General features: G+C 47.2%; 1 protein-coding gene across 1 annotated transcript in view; it reads left to right on the top strand.

The window, feature by feature from the left end:
* The first annotated feature begins 2,275 nt into the window (after nt 1–2,275).
* Nucleotides 2,276–18,066, top strand: part of FAM19A4 (family with sequence similarity 19 (chemokine (C-C motif)-like), member A4) — a 16,657-nt gene continuing 866 nt past the window's right edge. The window contains exons 1-3 of the mRNA XM_015567940.1: nt 2,276–2,324; nt 3,385–3,540; nt 13,147–13,271. Coding sequence (XP_015423426.1) covers nt 2,276–2,324; nt 3,385–3,540; nt 13,147–13,271 — 330 coding nt within the window. The remainder of the gene's footprint in view (nt 2,325–3,384; nt 3,541–13,146; nt 13,272–18,066) is intronic.

Here is an 18,066-nt window from a genome sequence, read left to right on the forward strand (position 1 = left end):
TCCGTCCTCTCTCGTTTTGAGGTGCATCACCTGAGAACTGCTGCTGCCATCACTGCAGCTTGGCCGCTTCTGCATTGAGTGTGTGCCCCCGGTGGTCAGCGCTCATCATAGTGACTAGTTGGATGGTAGGAGGGACACTTAGCATATTAGCCTTTTAATTACACACACACACACACACACACACACACACACTAATTGAGAATTGTTTGTGGCCTAATGTGGTCTATCTTGGAGAATGTTCCAGTGCTTCCTGGACTTGGATGCCTATTTCCTTTGCCAGGTTGGGGAAGTTTTTGTTTATTATTTCTTTGAATAGGTTTTCTGTCCCTTTCCTTCTCTTCTCCTGGGACTCTATAATGCAAAAGGTAGAATGCCTAATTTTGTCTCAGAGGTTCCTTACACTCTCCTCATTTTGAAAATGTATTTATTTTTGGTTTTCCAATTTGGTGATTTCCACTATTTTGTCTACCATGTCGCTGACCTGTTCTTCTGCCTCATATTTGCTATTGATATTCTCTAGTATATTTTCCTTTAATTATTGTATTATTTAGTTCTGATGTTTTTATCTCTTTGTTGAAGTGCTCCCTGCGTTTATCCACTCATCTCCCAAGTTTGGTGAGCACTCTTATGACCATTTGAATTTTTTATCTGGTTGATTGCCTGTCTCTATTTAGTTCTTTTTTTAGGGTTTTGTCTTGTTTTCTAATTTGGAAGAAATTTTGTGTCTCCTCATTTGGCCTAAGACTCTGTTTCTGTGTATTAGGTGTGTCTCACGGTATTGGAAGAGTGACCTCATGTAGAAGGTGTCCCATGGGGCCAGTAGCACAACCCCCTGGTCACCAGGGCCTGGTTTTCCAGGACATCCCCTATGTGGGCTATGTATGCTCTTGTGCTTGGGCTGCAACTGTGAGGGCACTATGTTGGGTGGGCTGGTCTGCAGCTCATTTGTCTGATGGCCTGGCCTGCTGAGGGGTAGTGGAGGGTTGGGCTGGCCTCTGGCCTGGCCTGCTGCCACTGTTGCTGGTGTACAGAGCAGCCTCCAGGGTGGATGGCTGAGGCCTGGTCACTACTATTGTGGATACATTGGTGTGTAGGGTCTGGCCCCTCAACCCCACTTTGGGGATGTTTCCGGCCATCTCCAGGTGGTGGGAACAGAGCCCCCACTTTCCAGGCCTTCTGGGCTGCCACTGAGTTCTAGGGTGGGGAGCAGAGTGCTGCTTTGGAAGGTGGCTGGCTGGGTAGGTCCTCAGGGGAATGCCAGGTGGGTGAAATGGTTAGCAGCGTAATGGAGAGTGTCAGGCAGGCTAGAGAGCAGGAGAGCAAACAAAACAAACAAGGGGAGAAAGGCACTCACTATTGCCTCCATTCCCAGAGAGAGTCCACCAAATCCCTCCAGCGGATACCCTAAAAATAGTCAATATATCTCTTTCACGAATGACCCATGTGCTTTGATTCAGAATGAGTGACTTGTGCACAGACCCTGGGAGGGAGGGTGCTCGCTATCCCAGAGCCCTCCATTTCTGGAACATAAGCCCTGCTGGTTCTCACAACCAGATGTTAGGGGCTCCTCTTCCTGGAGCAGGTCCACGCTGGAGAGCCTGAGGTGGGTCAGACGCCTCACTCCTCCAGGCGGCCTCCAGGCTGTGATATCCCCCCACTGTGGGATGCCTCTCTGCTGACCCCTTAGCCATCTCGATGTGGCTTTTTCTCTATATTCCTAGTTGTAGAGAATTTGTTCTGCAGTTAGTTTTGATGTGTTGGTGGGAGGAGGTGAGCCCAGGATCTTCCTGCTCTGTCATCTTGACCCCCCCTCTCGCCCCTGACATTGTTATATACATCCTATATAATAAAAGCCCAGTGATCACTACGGTGGAACGACCAGAACTACTGGTCGACCAGTCGCTATGATGTGCACTGACCACCAGGGGCCAGATGCTCAACACAGGAGGAGGGGGAGTGAGGTGAAGTGAGGCCTGGAGGCACACTCTATGGCCTAGGGATCCCAGAGCTTGCTTTCCAATAAAAAAAATAAATTGAAAAAAAAAGTGGCTGATGCCACCACCCTGGGAAGAACGACTCCAGGAGGGAAAGGCCTCCTGAGGCCCCTCCAGTGACGTGCAGGAAGCACAGCCCCTCCAACTCCAAAGCCGGTCACACCGACAGCTGCTTCCTGTCCAGCTCCATGGCGCACACAGCACTGCCAGGCCGCCTCAGCTCCAACTTCCAACTTCTGGCCTCCTGCCCGCCCCTTCATATACCACGTGTGCTTGGGGGCATGGCTTTGGCCCTCCCAGCCAATAGCGCCACAGCACAGCCGGAGAGCGGCAGGACACAGCCACCAGGGCTGGCTGGGCATTGATTTGGCTGGTGACTGACAGCAAGTTACATGTGTGTTCACATTTGTGGACTCCTGCTGCCTCCTCACCTTCAGGCTAAGAAAGGCCTGCTGATCTCCATGTTTCTCTCTGACTGACAGCAAGTTACATTGTGTGTTTACATTTGTGGACTCCTGCTGCCCGCCTCACCTTCTAGGTTAAGAAAGGCCTGCTGATCTCCATGTTTCTCCTCCCCTCCGGAATGAAAACCTCGTGGGGATGAATGATCCAAGCGATGTCCCCAACACATGCCCGGTGTCACTGTCACAGACATTCCCAGTCATTACAGCCCATTCCTTAGCCCGCAGTGCCCTGCTCCTCCCACTGCCACTCCTCACCTGTCACCCCCTGAGGACCACCTTATGTTACCCTATTTGAAATGTGAGCAAGATCTCAAATGCCCCCCTGTCAATAGCTCCCTTGCCCTACCTTTCTTCCTCTAAAAACCTTGCATTTTAAGAATATATATATTTGATTGATTTTGGACATGGAAATAGAAATATCAGTGATAGAGAATCATTGATTGGCTGCCTCCTGCAAGTTCCAAACTGGGGATTGAAACCTCCCCTGGCCCCTTCCCCCATTCCTTCCCCTGGCCAGCAGGCCCCCGGGGGTGTGGTGGTGAGGGACTGAGGAAAGGAGGGGAGGGGTAAGTTGGGGAACTGTGGGGTGGCGGGGCGCCGAGGGCAGCGTTGGCGTCTTCTGTTCCTTCCGCACCTGGCCCAGCAACCACAACCTCCTCTCCCGACTCTGCCAGGGCCTTCGGGCCCCAATTGGCCTGGCCCTGATCAGCCCTGATTGCACGCCAGGCCTAGGGACCCCACCCATGCAAGAATTTCGTGCACTGGGCCTCTAGTTTGCATGTGAAATTGCATCAAAATAAAAATTGCAAAAATTCTTAGGTACCATAGGAAGTTGGAAAATGTAGCCATGGCATCATTCTTGTTCTTGGTTGGTGTCCTTTCCTCATAACAGCCCTGGGTCTGTTTTCTCCCCCGTTACCTACCAGGTCAGCATCATGTCAAGCAGGGGACCTGTGAGGTGGTTGCTGTGCACAGGTGCTGTAACAAAAACCACATAGAAGAGCGATCACAAACAGTCAAGTGTTCCTGCTTCCCAGGACAGGTTGCCGGCACCACTCGGGCTCAGCCTTCCTGTGTTGAAGGTAAGACCGTTCTGGTCTGTTTCTCTAATATTGCAGGAAGGGCCTACAACTACCAAGAATCTCCCAACTTTATGTCTTTGCAATGCAAAGAAAACTAGGTTTATTCTAGGTCAGTGTTACCCCAAAAGTGAACATAAATGTAACTCCACAAATTTCATAATTAGTAAGGTAGGTTAATAATGATGTCCCTTAAGAGGTACCAGTGGGGAGTTCCATTATTGGACAGTCAGGAAGACGTGCTTTGATTTCTTCTGACCCACTATCCCATCTGCTTCCGTAGACACTCTTCTTCCTGCTCTCAAACTCTGGACTCAGCCTGGTTTTCTTACCTTATGTTAATGTTATAGACAAATATTTTCTTAATTTCTAGTTTATTATTATTTTAACAAACATTACAAAGCATCTTTGGTGCGACTTCTCAGAGAACTGTTTGGGATTGTGTAGTATTATTCACTTGTCGTCTCCAAATCCAAGCAGAGTACTCTGCCCAGCAGAGTGAATGTTGATGTTTGTAGGTGGAGGCCTGGGATTGATTCCTTTTGATGTCCTGTCTTTTCCCAGGAGACACCTTGTTAGAAACATTAGTTCCCAGGAGATCAGCTATGAGGTTAAGTCTTGTAGAGTTTCTCTACAGTGGCATGACACCTCCCAGAAAATGAACTCTTCCAGTCTTATCTGATGCACATGTAAAGGTCGGCAGTTAAAGCACACATGCACCCCCCCACACAGACACACGCACACACACAGACACATGCCCACACACACAGACACATGCACACAAACATATTCTTAACTGCAGATCTATTGCACAATCAAAAATAATAGCTGACTCCCTCCCGTCTCTCCTCCAGGCACCTCTTTACGGGCTGTTTGCTCACCAGTGGTGTTGTATCAGCGTAATCTCAGTTACTCTAAAGCTGGAGCGGGAACATGGAAAATTTCCCTTCTACGTTTCCTTGTCAGAAACCCTCAGGGCCAAATGTGTTGCCAAATTCAGGTGTCGTCAGATATTTATGAAGGTAACATAGTGCATATACCATCTACCACATAACAAACCCTCTGTTTTCTCCAGTTGCACCCCATAATCACAGCTGTTAATATTTCTACAGTGAGGTATATGGATAGTTATGCAGAAGGGACAGGTAGGATGAAGAGCCTCATGCTAATTCAAGTCAGGTTTTGCCGCCATCTTACAGAAATCCTTTTCATTTTCAGAGCTTTTTGGATTTGGGGATTATAGGTAAAGGATTGTGTACCTGTAAAAAAAGGTAAAGATCTTTAACAATAAAAATGCATTTAAAAGAAATTTTCTAAATTCCTGCATCCCCAACTGGGACAGTGTATTATGTATTTTCTCCATCAACTGAAGCCAAGTCATAGCCATTCTGTCTCCTTCTCTCTCAGGTCAGTCCACCTTTCTCCGCCCCACTGTCACCCCCCGAGTCTAGGGGCCAGCACCACATCCTGCTGAGCTTCCTACCTCCCGGTTCCATTCCCCGCCCTGTAGCAAGAAAGATGCTTCTAAAAAACAGAACTGATCATGTCACTGTTATTCTTGAAACCACATTTTGGTGGTTTCCAGCTGTTTGAAGAATAAATCTATGTTTGGCTATTAAGTCTTATATATCTAAATCATGTTTTACAATTATCAAAGTGTTTTTACTTCAATCCTCACTTAAGGATATGTTTATTGATTTCAGAGAGAGAGGAAGAGGGGAGAGAGAGAGTGAGAGAGAAACATCGATGTGAGAGAGCAACGTGGATCTGTTGCCTCCCATATGCACTCCAGCAGGGTATTGAACCTACAATCTAGGTCTGTGCCCTAACCAGGAATCGAACCCACCTCCTGTTGGTGTATGGGCAATGCTCCAATTAACAGAGCCACCTGTCCAGGGCAATACTCAAAGTATTGGTACCTGGAAAATAGGAATGGGGTAGCAATTACTATTAGCATCTTTCTCTTAGTAAAGGGAACATTAATACCTTACCCTAAATTAGCTTGTTTTATATTTGGGCAAAATGCCCTTTGGCTACTACCCTAGGGCTATATTTATCTGTTTGGACAATATATTTTTCTGTATATTTGTGTGTTTAAGATAGATTTGTGGAAAATGCAGTAAATTTTGATATGAATGTGTGTTGTGCACAAATGGTATCACATTGGATACTTCTTAATCTAACCTGCTTTAGTCAACGGATAGGCCCTAATGTATACAGCCGTTCTTCTACTGAAGGGACGTTTTGGTTGTGTCTATGGCAAATCAGCAGGCTCACCGGCTAACTGGCTGATTTCCCTAATGTCACAGGTCAGGAGGTGATGGGAACCGATTACTTGTGGTCTGAGTAGAGTGTGTGCAGCAGGACCTTCTGTGATGATGCACACGTTCTCCTTGCAACTCTGCACCCACGTGTCATGATGCGGTGGGTCCAGGACAATTGGTAGTGACTAACCACTGTGGCTACCGATTATTTGAAGTGTGTGACTAATTCAAACTGAGCATTTGAAATATGACTAGTACCAATTTAAATTGATCCATTAGGGCTTTTTAGTTTTACCTGCTTAATCTTTATCCCATAATAATTATGCAGTATCATACTGCTAATTGGTTTGTGGGAAGACCTGGTCTCTGCTGATACATTCCTCTTCCCTTATTTGTCAATAAGAACAGAGAGGATCAGAAATATAAAATTCATTTCAATTTACATTTAAATTAAAACAAAGGTGAGAAAATGTTGGAGCAGGCACTAATTAATGTTGGCATAGAAAGTGGAACAGCCTCATGCATTTTTATTAATCCACACATCATTTTTTTCATCGCTTTTACATAAAATTATAGCTTTTACAAGTTAAACAGGGAGAACAATTAGCTATGCCCCCTCCATTTCCCTCATCGAGCTTCTTTGTTATAATGAATTTATGAGTCTCCCTGAATTATTGAAATGTGTCTTTAATACACATTTGGGATTTGGGAGAAGGTCTGGGAATTACTTGATTGAGGTTATGCTTACGTGGGTCCTGAAAGACAACTGTTTAGCGGGCCAGCATTTTCCCCTTTGAATCTTCTCCTGGCTGTTTAGTGGCGGGAACTGCATTCTACACATTTATCAAAATATAGCTCTATAGAGATCATACTGAGTGGTTTTATGATAAAATGAGATAAATGAGTACTATAATGAAACTTAATTTATTTTGTCAAAGGGAATGCTTTCTAAACTGTGTTTAAAAAGATGAATAAGACAGGCTTAAGAATGGGAGGCAGTTACTTTATAAACTTTTTTCTTCTCAAAAAATATTTTTATTGATTTCTGAGAGGAAGGAAGAGGGAGAGATAGAAATATCAATGATGAGAGAGAATCATTGATTGGCTGCCTCTTGCATGCTCCCTACTGGGGATCGAGCCCATAATCCGGGTATGTGTCCTTGACTGTAATCGAACCTGGTACCCTTCAATCCGCAGGCCGATGCTCTATCCGCTGAGCCAAACCAGCTAGGGCAACTTTTTTCTTTCTTTTGATGATACCTGAATTTTTTTCCTCAGATGTCAGAACTCGCTGGCTTTGGGATGAGGGTTACTGTTCACACTGAAGGCGATGTCTGTAGCTCCAACTGTGTGAGATCCAGGTCTGTCTTACAGCTGTGATTTCCCAGGGGTTTCTCATTGCGTGTGGTTTCCTGCCACTTACGATGAAGCGGGCTCTGGGCTTCTCCGGTCATCAGGTGAATGCCAGCAAGGTGTACTTTGCCAAAGCACTTGGTGCGCTGGATGAATGTGTCTTGCATGTGTGAGTTCATTCATCAACTTTTAATTTAGCAACTTGGTGCCTGGCGTATCCTAGATGCCAGGGAAGGAAGGTAATTAGACATAGTTCCTGCTTTCAAGGAGCCCACACCTTACTTAGAAGATGGACAATTAAATTCTAGTCAGTGAAGGGCTCGGGCAGAGCAGAGAAGGGGAGCAGTGGTGAGACTTCACCAGGCCGGAGGGAACTGGGCAGCGCAACCACGTGAAGCACATGCGAATGAGTGGGCCACCTTGGGAGGTGGGAGAAGCGCAGTCTGGCTTGGACATGGCAGGGGACCAGCCTGGAGGTGTAAACAGAGCCGTGGGTGTTAGAGGCCTTAGATGCAATCACATTTTAGAATTTAATTGCCACCTGCTGGGAATTTGTATTCTGGATTGGATGAAGCAGGGGGTGCCAATAAGAAAGGGCATGAAGTGCTGTGAACAAAGTTCATTAAAACAGCCCAAGATTTCTGAGAGCGTAGGTTTCTAAGCGTTAAGCTTGTGGCATTGCCCACGGTGGGGGCATGGAGGAAGACCAGGGGCTGTGGGGCTTGGTGTCTACTGTGGAGGAGGAGTCTTTTAATGAGCCCTAGTTTAATGAGGTCTGATGAATAGCTAAGCCTCTCATTTGGTCTGAGTAGCCTATATAATAAAAGGCTAATACGCAAATTGAGCAAACGGTGGAATGACTGGTCACTATGACGTGCACTGACCACCAGGGGGTAGATGCTCAACACAAGAGCTGCCCCTGGTGGTCAGTGTGCTCCCACAGGGGGAGTGCCGCTCAGCCAGAAGCTGGGCTCATGACTGGTATGCGCAGCAGTAGCAGGAGGCTCTACGGCCTCTGTGGCAGCACTAAGGATGTCCAACTGCCAGCTTAGGCCCGCTCCCTGTGGAGAGCGGGCCTAAGCCCTCAGTCAGACATCCCTTGAGGGCTCCTGGACTGCAAAAGGGTGCAGGCCGGGCTGAGGGACCCCTGTACATCCTGCACCCACGCCCTCCCCGCCCCCCCCACCCCAAGTGCACGGATGTCGTGCACTGGACCTCTAGTATCTAATAACCACAAATAATGTTTCTCAACCAGGGTAGACATCTGACAATGTCTCCAGACACTTTGGGTTGTTACCCTGGGGTAGAGGGTGCTACTGTCGTTGGGGAGGTGAGGCCCAGGCAGGCTGCTCAACATCTAACAAGGCACAGGATGGACTCTCGCAATAAGGGATTATTGGCCCCAAATGTCACTAGTGCCAAGGTCAAGAAACCCTGCTGTAGAGGTCCTCACTCCAGGGGTATGTACTTGTGTGAGGGGGCACTTGGCCGAGGACAGACCTGGTCACAAAGGGTCCGGCTCTGCATCCCACCACGCCCACCCAGCGCTCCGTGCAGCCCACCCAGCGCTCCATGCCCCCCACCCAGCGCTCCGTGCCCCCCACCCAGCGCTCCGTGCACAGTGTGGGATGACAACACTGCGAGTGTGGAGTGGGAGGAAGTGGGATTCCTGAAGCAATATCGTAGTGCTTTCATGACTGCTTTTATGTTTGTTACCTGTCAGGTTGGAATGGCTTTCTGTCTTAAAAAAAGAGAGAAATACACATTGGCAGGGCTTGCCACCTAGCAATCTTAAAAATTAATAAATGGCTTAGTTATTTTGAAGAAGATTGTGAGTGTCTTGAAATAACAATGGTGACAGCAAAATAGCTGAAGCTAAAACACAGAATCTCAGAGAGTATTCTGGTAGCTACTTCCATTTTCCAGATGATATATATTCTGGGAAGATGTTTTCTCCACCTTCCTGTCCATGTGTCAGTGTGAAAACACATCTTCCTTTAGAAAAGCCTTAACTGCGTGTAAGTACAACTGAGCTAAGTCAACAAATGGGAGGCCAGACCTTGAGAAGTGAGCCTGTTCACTGTTAGTCTTACTCAAAGGTGGACTTATCTAAGTAGCTACATAAACGCATATTGTAAGTTGTGTTTAGTGGGATGATATTTATTTAAGATAAGGGATAGAAAACAACCCAAACCCTCCATGTATTTTATACATCAGAGTAAAGAAAATGCACCAGAAGCAGGTTAGCTGATTGGACACATTCCTTTTCCCCCTGGAACATTTACAGAAAGTACTACTCACTTCCGCACAACCAGGGTTTCACTGTCTTTTTCTTCCTTTCTGCATAAAATGTGAAATTTATTAGATTGGCATCTTTATGTTTTCATAAGTAAGGAAGGCATGAGGCTTTTAAAATAATTAAAAAAATAGAAGCGACAAGACATTCTCATTGAAAGTATGTTATGGTATCAACAGGAAAATAAAAGTATGCCTCCTACAGGTTTATTTCCTGTGGGGACAGGTTCAGGTCAGGGGGCGGCGCTCTGCGGTTGTTTTAGGAGAACCCCACTCATGTCCCTGCCTCAGCCTGGCCCTGTGCAGTGTGCACGCGGAGCTTCAGTGCCCAGGCCGTTCAATCACCTGCTCACCCGCAGGGCACACTCTTGGTTGGTTCGCACCTCGTTGTGAGCTTGTTAGTCCATCTTTAATTCATAAAGGAATGTGCAGCTTTCATTTTGGCTCCTGTGGTGGCTCTGATGTCTGTCTCTTCTGAGAGAACATTTGCACAGTGAAGCTCGGGGAGCAGGCGCCTGCTCGGGGCACCGCCCTGTGCGCCCTGCTAGCCGCAGGCCGGGCTTCACAGTGGAAGCACTTCCCGCCCAGGGCAGCTTGCTCTTTACGGAGGCTCTGCGAGTCTGTCTCCAAACAGGCACTTCATGTTTTCCAAGTAAATAAAACGGGTGAGTAATTTCACAAGAGCTTGACCGTATATACTTCCTTCTTTTACTTATTTAGATAAATTCAATGTAAATCTTTAAAGAAAATACTAGAAAAACAATATTCTTCTCTGTAGTTAAGAACTGGCATTTTTTTTTTTTCTGTGGTGAACGCCTGAATCATCCCATCGTTTCTTCTCCTCCAGCACCTTTCCTAGGGGTGCACGGGAGTGTTCTTGGTCCCCCTGAGTCAGTAGGGAAGCACTGACATTTCCCTGCTGTGAAGCGGAGAAAATGTGATGCACTCTGTTTTCTCTGCAGAGAATTGTTCCCAGATCTCTCCCTGCACTCATACCTTTTGGACCCCTTTATAGTGCTCTACAGTCCTCTGCCTGCTGCCCCTTCTAAGACTCACGCCTCACCTGTTCTTCTCTCTCATACTCCTTTCTGCCCACAGCCTCTCCTACTGCCCTGCCAGGCGGACTCTGCCTGGTGCAGGTGTCCCTGGCTCCCTGCCCTGCCTTCCTCACGCACTATCCATGGCTCCCTCCTGCTTAGAGAGCCCGGTTGAGTCTAAACCCGGCCTTGGAGCCCCTGGAGATTGCTTTCTACACCACCCTCCTCAGCTGAGTGCCCGGGCGGCCTTGCTGACCCCCCTTCGGCCGCATGGTCTGCTGGCTTCCAGGGTGGCCACTCACTGTCCCACCGCTCCTCCTGCCCCCACGAGGACAGGTCACTGACCGTGTGCCCATCAAGGCTTCTTCTGACTCACCCACGTGGCTCTGATTCCTCTGAAGAGTATAGAGTCCCCTGCTGAGTGAAAGCCAGGGTCTAGGGAACAGCTTTAAAGATAAGATAAAGTATTTTAGATTCAGCTTTAATGCTGTATAAATATAACCAAGCTCTGTCAACATTTATGAAACTTCTCCAGTCCTGTGGATGGTATTTTAAGTTGGGGGTTGAGAACCATCTCTTGTCTTTATATCCACTTGGGACCAACCACGGTGTTCAGGAATAATGACTCAGTGGCAGCTCTATAAACATGGCCAGACGCTGGGGAGCACTTGTTAATCTAGCTGTTGTACATGTGGCATAGGAGACAGATGGGAGGAGAGAGAGCACTAGAATCTAATCCTCCTCTCTTATTTAACTCACGTTACCGAAGGCTCTGGTGTTTATTCCTGGAATCTTCTGCTTCCATTTCCTGCTTCTGAGTGTTGTTGGGACAATCAAAAGAGGGACAGTAGGTAAAAGCGCTTTGAAAAATGGCAAAACTCCATCTAGTTTGAAGATGAAAGTATTGTGATATCTGGGGCTGAAAGGAATACACGTTCTCAGTTTCCCGCAATGTGTCCAGTGGCAGTCTCTCAGAAAAAATAACCCATTCAGTTACTTTCCCTCTCAGTGTTGGCGCCATCTGATTTAACTAGCAAGTGGTTATCCCAAATCGCAAAATGCCCTACTCAGGTTATTGGTTTTGATGGGACTGATGACATAAGGAGCTCAGGATTTGGCCAGAATCGAGAATTTTCTGCACTTCCACTTTTCTGCATCAGGGTAGACGCAGTGTCCGGCCACCACAGCTGATAATGAAATCATGCTGTGCCCTCATCATGCTGCACCACAGTTGCCTGACAGAGGAGTCTCATGCACTGGCTCGCTGTGTCACCTACTTTCATCCCTGGTTCTATGCAAGGGCTTGTTTCACTAGAGATCCCCGGTGTGAGGGAGCAGCTGTATACAGCGGTGGGCAAAGGGAAGCATACAGTTCATATGGAAAATAATACAGTAATTAATAAATAATAATACAGAATAAGCTCTGTTTTGTGTACTCACAACTGTAGACCTGCTTTCCCCCACTGTATTTCCAGGTTGGAGCATGGGTGCAGGGTCAGACTGCCTCCATTCAATGTTGCTTGACTCTCTTCAAACTCTGTGACTTTGGACAAGTCAATACCTCAGGGCCTCAGTTTTCTCTTCTCTGTAGAATGCAAGAAGATAATTTTTAACCTCAGAGGTACAGCTGTATTGAAATTAGAAAATGCAGGGAAGCCAATTAGCATGCCAGGCCCTCAAGGAAAGGATTTATAAAGATTTCCTTGAACTTGAATTTCAAACTTCTCAGGCGGTAGTAGTTTAAGGGAAATCCAATGGGGGATGTTTTCTATTAGCGTTGCTGTTTCAACAAGAAAAACAGGGCTAAGATCCTCTCTATTTCTCCCCCCACCCTCCCAGCACCCCGGCCCCAGCACCCTGTCCTTACCAGCCTATTGGCTGGGCTCACCCTTAAAAATCAGTCACGATCCTTTTGTCCTTTGATTCTGTGGGAATAACCAGCCAAGTTGCTGGTGCTTTCTTGACTTGTCTTCTTGTGCTTCTAAACCCAGAGGACTCAGAGGGTTGCTACTTCCTGCTCCATGGGCTTAAAACACAAATACTTTTACTGGTCGCCCCCTGCAGGCATGCTGAGGTAAAGGGAAGTGAATTCACAGGTGAGCTGGATAGTCTAGAATGTGGCATTGAGGGGCCATTGGGACCCCCGTGTTGCAGTGCTCAGCACCTGCTGGAAAGGATGAGGAGATGAGCACCGTGTGGGTTGGAAATGTTGACTGTTGTTAGTCTTTGCTATTGACAACAAAAACCATTAAACATAACTTTGCACCATCCACATACAGCCTACCACCAAAGATGAGGACCACAGTAATAGCTAACGCTTTCCGAGAATGGAAGTGACTGCCCCAAAGTCACTTCCCCCAAAGCCAAGACTTTCACATGAATTTGCTTTATCCTTCATATCTTGTGGCGAGGTTCTATTTTTATCCCCATTTTACAGATGAACAAAATGAGGTGGAGAGCAGTAAAATAATGAGTTCAATGTCACTTGTAAAAAGTGTCACAGCCAGATTCAGACCGAGGCAGGCCTGCCCTGAAGCGTGAGATCTCACTAACTCCGCTGTGTCAGTGAGGTCAGCGTGCTCCTCTGTGCTGAGCTTCATGTTGTCCACACTGGCAGGAAGAAGCAGTGTCACCCGCAGCATTTGGCCTTTGTTTTCCAGCTTCCATCGTGGTTCAGAAGTGGTGGTGTCACATGGATCCCTGTTTGGAAGGAGAGGATTGCAAAGTGCTGCCAGATGACTCAGGTTGGGCCTGTAGCAGTGGCAATAAAGTCAAAACTACAAAGGCAAGTACAGACAAAGCAGCCGCATGGTGCAACCTCAGCACTAGTAGCCATGGTCCCCTTTGGTGTTATCTGGCCATCAGTTATATTGGCAATCTTGCATGGGCAAGGCCACCCATCTGTGACTTTGGCCTTTCTGGAATGTCCTTTCCCCAGCATAACTCTTTATGTCAGACTAGAGACCCAGTACATGAAATTCCTGTATGGGTAGGGTCTCTAGGTCTGGCTGGAGATCAGGGCTGATCAGGGCCTTCCGGCTGCTGGCTGGGCCTTCCCTTCCCCGGCTGCTGGCTGCCAGCCAGGGCCTTCCTTCGTTGTGCCCCCCTGGTAGCACACATAGCGAGTGATCCACTCCCAGTCTCCGGTCGAACTCCTGGGGGGACACTTTTAGTTTTGTGTGTGTGTATATATATATATAGATTATATTGAACAGTGACTACGACAAATAAGCTGATGTAATATTTTATATCCAGGGCAGTGGGAGGTCATGGAGTCATTGTTGGTGGAGGAAGGAGGTTGACACTCCCATCATTTCTATGGGCTCCACCTCTAAGTCAATCCCAATCCACTTCCAACCTATGTAAACTCAGCGTGCTTGCTAAGCAAACCTCACCTTCAAAGCATTCCGTTGTCCTTTTCCCAGTGGCCCCTTCCAGCCATTTCCCTAACCCCTTCCTAAATAAAAATTTTGGAGTTACTGATGACCTAGGGTCCTACATCCATCAATGATAATGTTTTTCCTTCACTGTATTTCTTGTAGACTAAGAAATGACATTTCAGAAGATTATACTTGTATTGATTTTTACATATAAATATGAAACAAGCCCATGAGCACAAGCCATGTTCCAAAAAAGGTTTCTAAGTAGCCTCTTGCCACAGCACTCCCTCTCTGTTTATGTGCAGTCAGGGAGGGCATTTGCAGGAAGCCAACCTTCAGGGCATTTTGGCTGTGTGTGGGGGAGATGAGTTTGTTGTCGCGAAATCCTCAACGGAAGTGACATTTCATTTGGCACTTCGAAAAGTGGCAGAAACATAATACAGTTCCCTAAGCTATCGTGATACTTAGCTTTTTTTTTACTTTAGTGATATGCCACCTGAGAATAATCTCAAAGTTGTAAAACTTTGTTTCCTTTATTAATCCAAGTCGGTGTGCCTTGGGCTGCATAAGACATTTTATGTCTTTTATGGATCTGATGCAGGTGCAGTAATTCATCTGTGGAGCTGTGACCAGCTTCTGTGCGAGCGCGGCACCCACAGAAACGATTTCTGTGTCTTAAAATCAATGCTGACCTCACACCGCAGTGAGACAGGGCTCCCGTGAAGGCAGAGCTGCGGCCTCCCTGGGGGAGGGCTATCAGCTACCGAACAAAATAGTTCCCACTTTCCTTAGGCGGTTCATCCACTACAGCGTCAAAACAAGGAAAGGCTAAAAAGTAGGCTTGTCGACAGTAAGCCGCCTATGTCAGAGTTTTATTTTCCTTTAAATGTAAATAAGAAAAGAGTAAGCAGTTAACTTGAGACATTAACAGCCTTAGGTGATGGTATGAAATGAGAAGGGATGGTTCCGGAAGCAGTCCCTGGTCTTTCCTGAGCATAAAAGGTTAGCATTCAGTTTATTCTACCCGTGCGGTTTTCAGGGTCCCGAGAGACGGTGCGGTGATTTCTTCTTGTGGGAAAATGTAACTGTCTCTGCAATCCCACCTCCACTGTCCTTTTCTCAATTCTGAGTTGCACTGTCTTCTCGGTGCCGTATTAAGTGCCTGATGTCCGCTTAGCACCAAAGCCAGCCATTTGCCAGGACTTTCTGTTATTTGAAAATAGAAGTAAATCATATTGAATTTGAAGAATTTTCAGATTTTTACAACATCTCCTAAGGGTGAAGAACAGTATCTTTAGAGCAGTAGTTCTCAACTAGGGGCATTTTTGCCTTCAAGGGGCGATCTGACCAAGAGTCGTTGGTCCCGGAGTCATTAGTGCTGAGAGTGACGACGTCTGCATTAGAGAGCCGTCTGTATTTCCAGTAGCTCTTTGCAAGCGTCCCACCTGATTTTCCTACTTCATTTTGATCTTCAAGGTTTCTGCTAAGTGTCTAAATGTTTCCAGTATTTTACATTGGACACCCAGAGTAGGCGTTAGGAATTTAAACAACAGGGGCATTCTTCAGCATCTGTCAACCTCACCATCTAAGATGACCGGGTCCTTCTGGTATTGTCCTCAGTGGCCCTTTAAGGGGTGGATCCCTTTCTCTTTGTCTCCTGGGCTGTCACCATGGGCCATCTTCATCCTCTTCTGCTACCATGCTGTAAGAGTTTTGGTATCAATTGCTATAGAAAACGTATCATGGGAACTTGTTAGAAGTGCCCTGCTTTGAGCCCCACCCCGAGGATATTCTGGGACAGTCAGTCTGGGTCGGGCTTAGGAAACCACACTAGCAGCGTTGGGGTGATTCTGATGAGCAAGCTGGATGAGAACGCGCTGTTTCTCCGAGCTCCCCACCTGCCCCTGTTCTCCCCTTTATTTGGCTTCTCCTCTGCTTTCTGTTGCCACCCGAGTTACCTCCCTGCCCAGATTCTTCCTTGATGAGAGACCATTAATGGGCCCCCAGGTAACAGGTGGAAAATACAAAGTATAAGCATTTTGGGAGGAGCCTTCATTGCCACCCACCCAAGAGGCCGTGTTCCCATGCCCGTTGCTTTTTTCTTCACACCCCCACCCCTTCTTCCAAAATTCCTTTTGTCTTTCCAGGTCCAGCTGAGGTGGCTCCTTTCCCCTGGGGTTGGTCTTCCCTCATCCCTACGGCCAGAGTGTAAAACACGCGGTCCCCTGTCACAGGACAGTGGAGCTGATATTGGCCTGCCAGCAATATCCACCCACATTCCAAAGTAACATGGACCTTCCTTATACAATCAGCAAAGCCACAGATTTACAGGAAAATAAATCCACCCTTCAGTGTAGATGGGCTCCAAAATGAGCGGGGCCTGGCGAATGAGCTTCCCGAGGGAGGATGCTTTTGAGAGTGATCCTAGATGTAGGCCAGCACTTGGCTGTAAACACTGTTAGGGATGTACAGATGATGGGGTCCGGAAAGAGCTGTTTCCTGAGTGTCAGCCGCATGCCCGGCACTGGGCCGCGCTCCTCAGGCCACTGTCTCATTCACTCTTCCCTGCAGCGGAGGGAGCAGGTGCTGTTTCACACTTAGCAGACGAAGAAGCGAAGAAAGACAGTCCTCCCCATCTCGGGAAATGACTGACTCAGTCAGGATTTTCGAGCCAAGGACTGATTCCTCTTTCTGTCACATCCTTCGTCCTATTTGTCAGAAGTCCTGCTGGCGTTGCCTTTCCTCATCTCAGTCACAGCGACTCCTTTACATTGCATCAGGCCGTGCGCTCCTGTGCCATCTTTGAACCACAGTCAGGGAGAGGCCACACCCCGTGCATGGCCGGGGCTCCTTGCAGTCACCCCCCTCTCCCCTTGGAAGGCTCTTCCTGCAGAGTCGGCGCTCCCGCCCCTCCTGCAAGTGTCTCCTGACATCTCCTTCCCTCACACTGCTCTGCACACAGGAGCCTCCCACCGCCTGCCCAATGTCTCCTCATACCGATGACTGTCCGCCATAGCACGTCACCTTCTGATGGACCATCTATTTGCCTGTTTGTGCAGTACTTTCCTCCAGAAAAGAGGTCAGCAAGCTATGGCTTGCCCGCCCAAACCGCCCTGGCCTCTTCTTGTATGGCCTCTGAGCTAAAAATGGGTTGCACATTTTTTATTTGTTGAAAAAGTAGGAAAGAAGGAAAATAATATTTCACAACACATGAAAATTCTATGAAATCCAAATTTCCAGGTCCATAATAACATTTTATTAGAACGAAGCCATGGCCCTTAGTCAATATCGCATTGTCTATGCTGCTTTTGTGTGTGAAGGTGGCGTTGAGAATGTGTGACAGTGACTGCGAAGCCTGCACAGGAAGCATGCTCACCCGCAGGCCCAGTGGAAAAGTGTGCCAGCCCTGCCCCAGGGCGGCCCCGTGAGGATGGCCGGTGTTGGCCCCGTTAGCTGCAGTGTTCCAGCGCAAACATGAGAGCCCTTCTACTGCAGATGCATAAATAAAGGCCTCTCCGCCCGTTAGTCGGGAACCTGGGGTTTGACTAAAACCTGATTGGGTCTAAAGACCAGCCTTGGTGACTGTGCTATCAAATAACATAATTTACTTTGAAAATATTTCTGGTGGAGACCTATTAAAGTCCTAAGGTTTTTGCTTTTTCATTCTAGCTGGTGTATTGATCAACCTGTAAAATTTCTTATCAAACTATAGAAACTGCTGGTCTATGTTTTTAGATTTCAAGTAATGAGCCTGAGGTGTTTCAAATGAAAAAAACAACCACCTTTTGAATAGGTGTATCTTTCCAGTAATTACAGCAGTTTCATAAAATAACTTCTTCTTTAAAAATGCAAGTTAACTACATTAAAAAATAACAAAGGCAACATTTCGGTCCTGACATCTGCTGATTTTCATCGGCATTCATTACACAGAATTCCAGCACCGTTAACGGAGCACGCTCAGCACGTGCGAGTTAGCCCCATGGGCCTTGAATAGGATTTTTGTGTCTCCACAAATACAAAGCGAGGACACATAATAGCACGTGTGGGAACCTTTGTGCATGTTGTCTTTGCAACCTACACACAGGAAGTGCAAAGAAGAATCTGAAGAGCTGATTTGGGGAGGTTGGTTATGTGAAGGTGCATAACCTGCACACAGTGACACAGGTGGGCGTGGAGGTGTGGGCAGGAAGGACTATGTCG

Source organism: Myotis davidii, unplaced genomic scaffold (assembly GCF_000327345.1).
Source record: "Myotis davidii unplaced genomic scaffold, ASM32734v1 scaffold821, whole genome shotgun sequence".
Classification (NCBI taxonomy): domain Eukaryota; kingdom Metazoa; phylum Chordata; class Mammalia; order Chiroptera; family Vespertilionidae; genus Myotis; species Myotis davidii.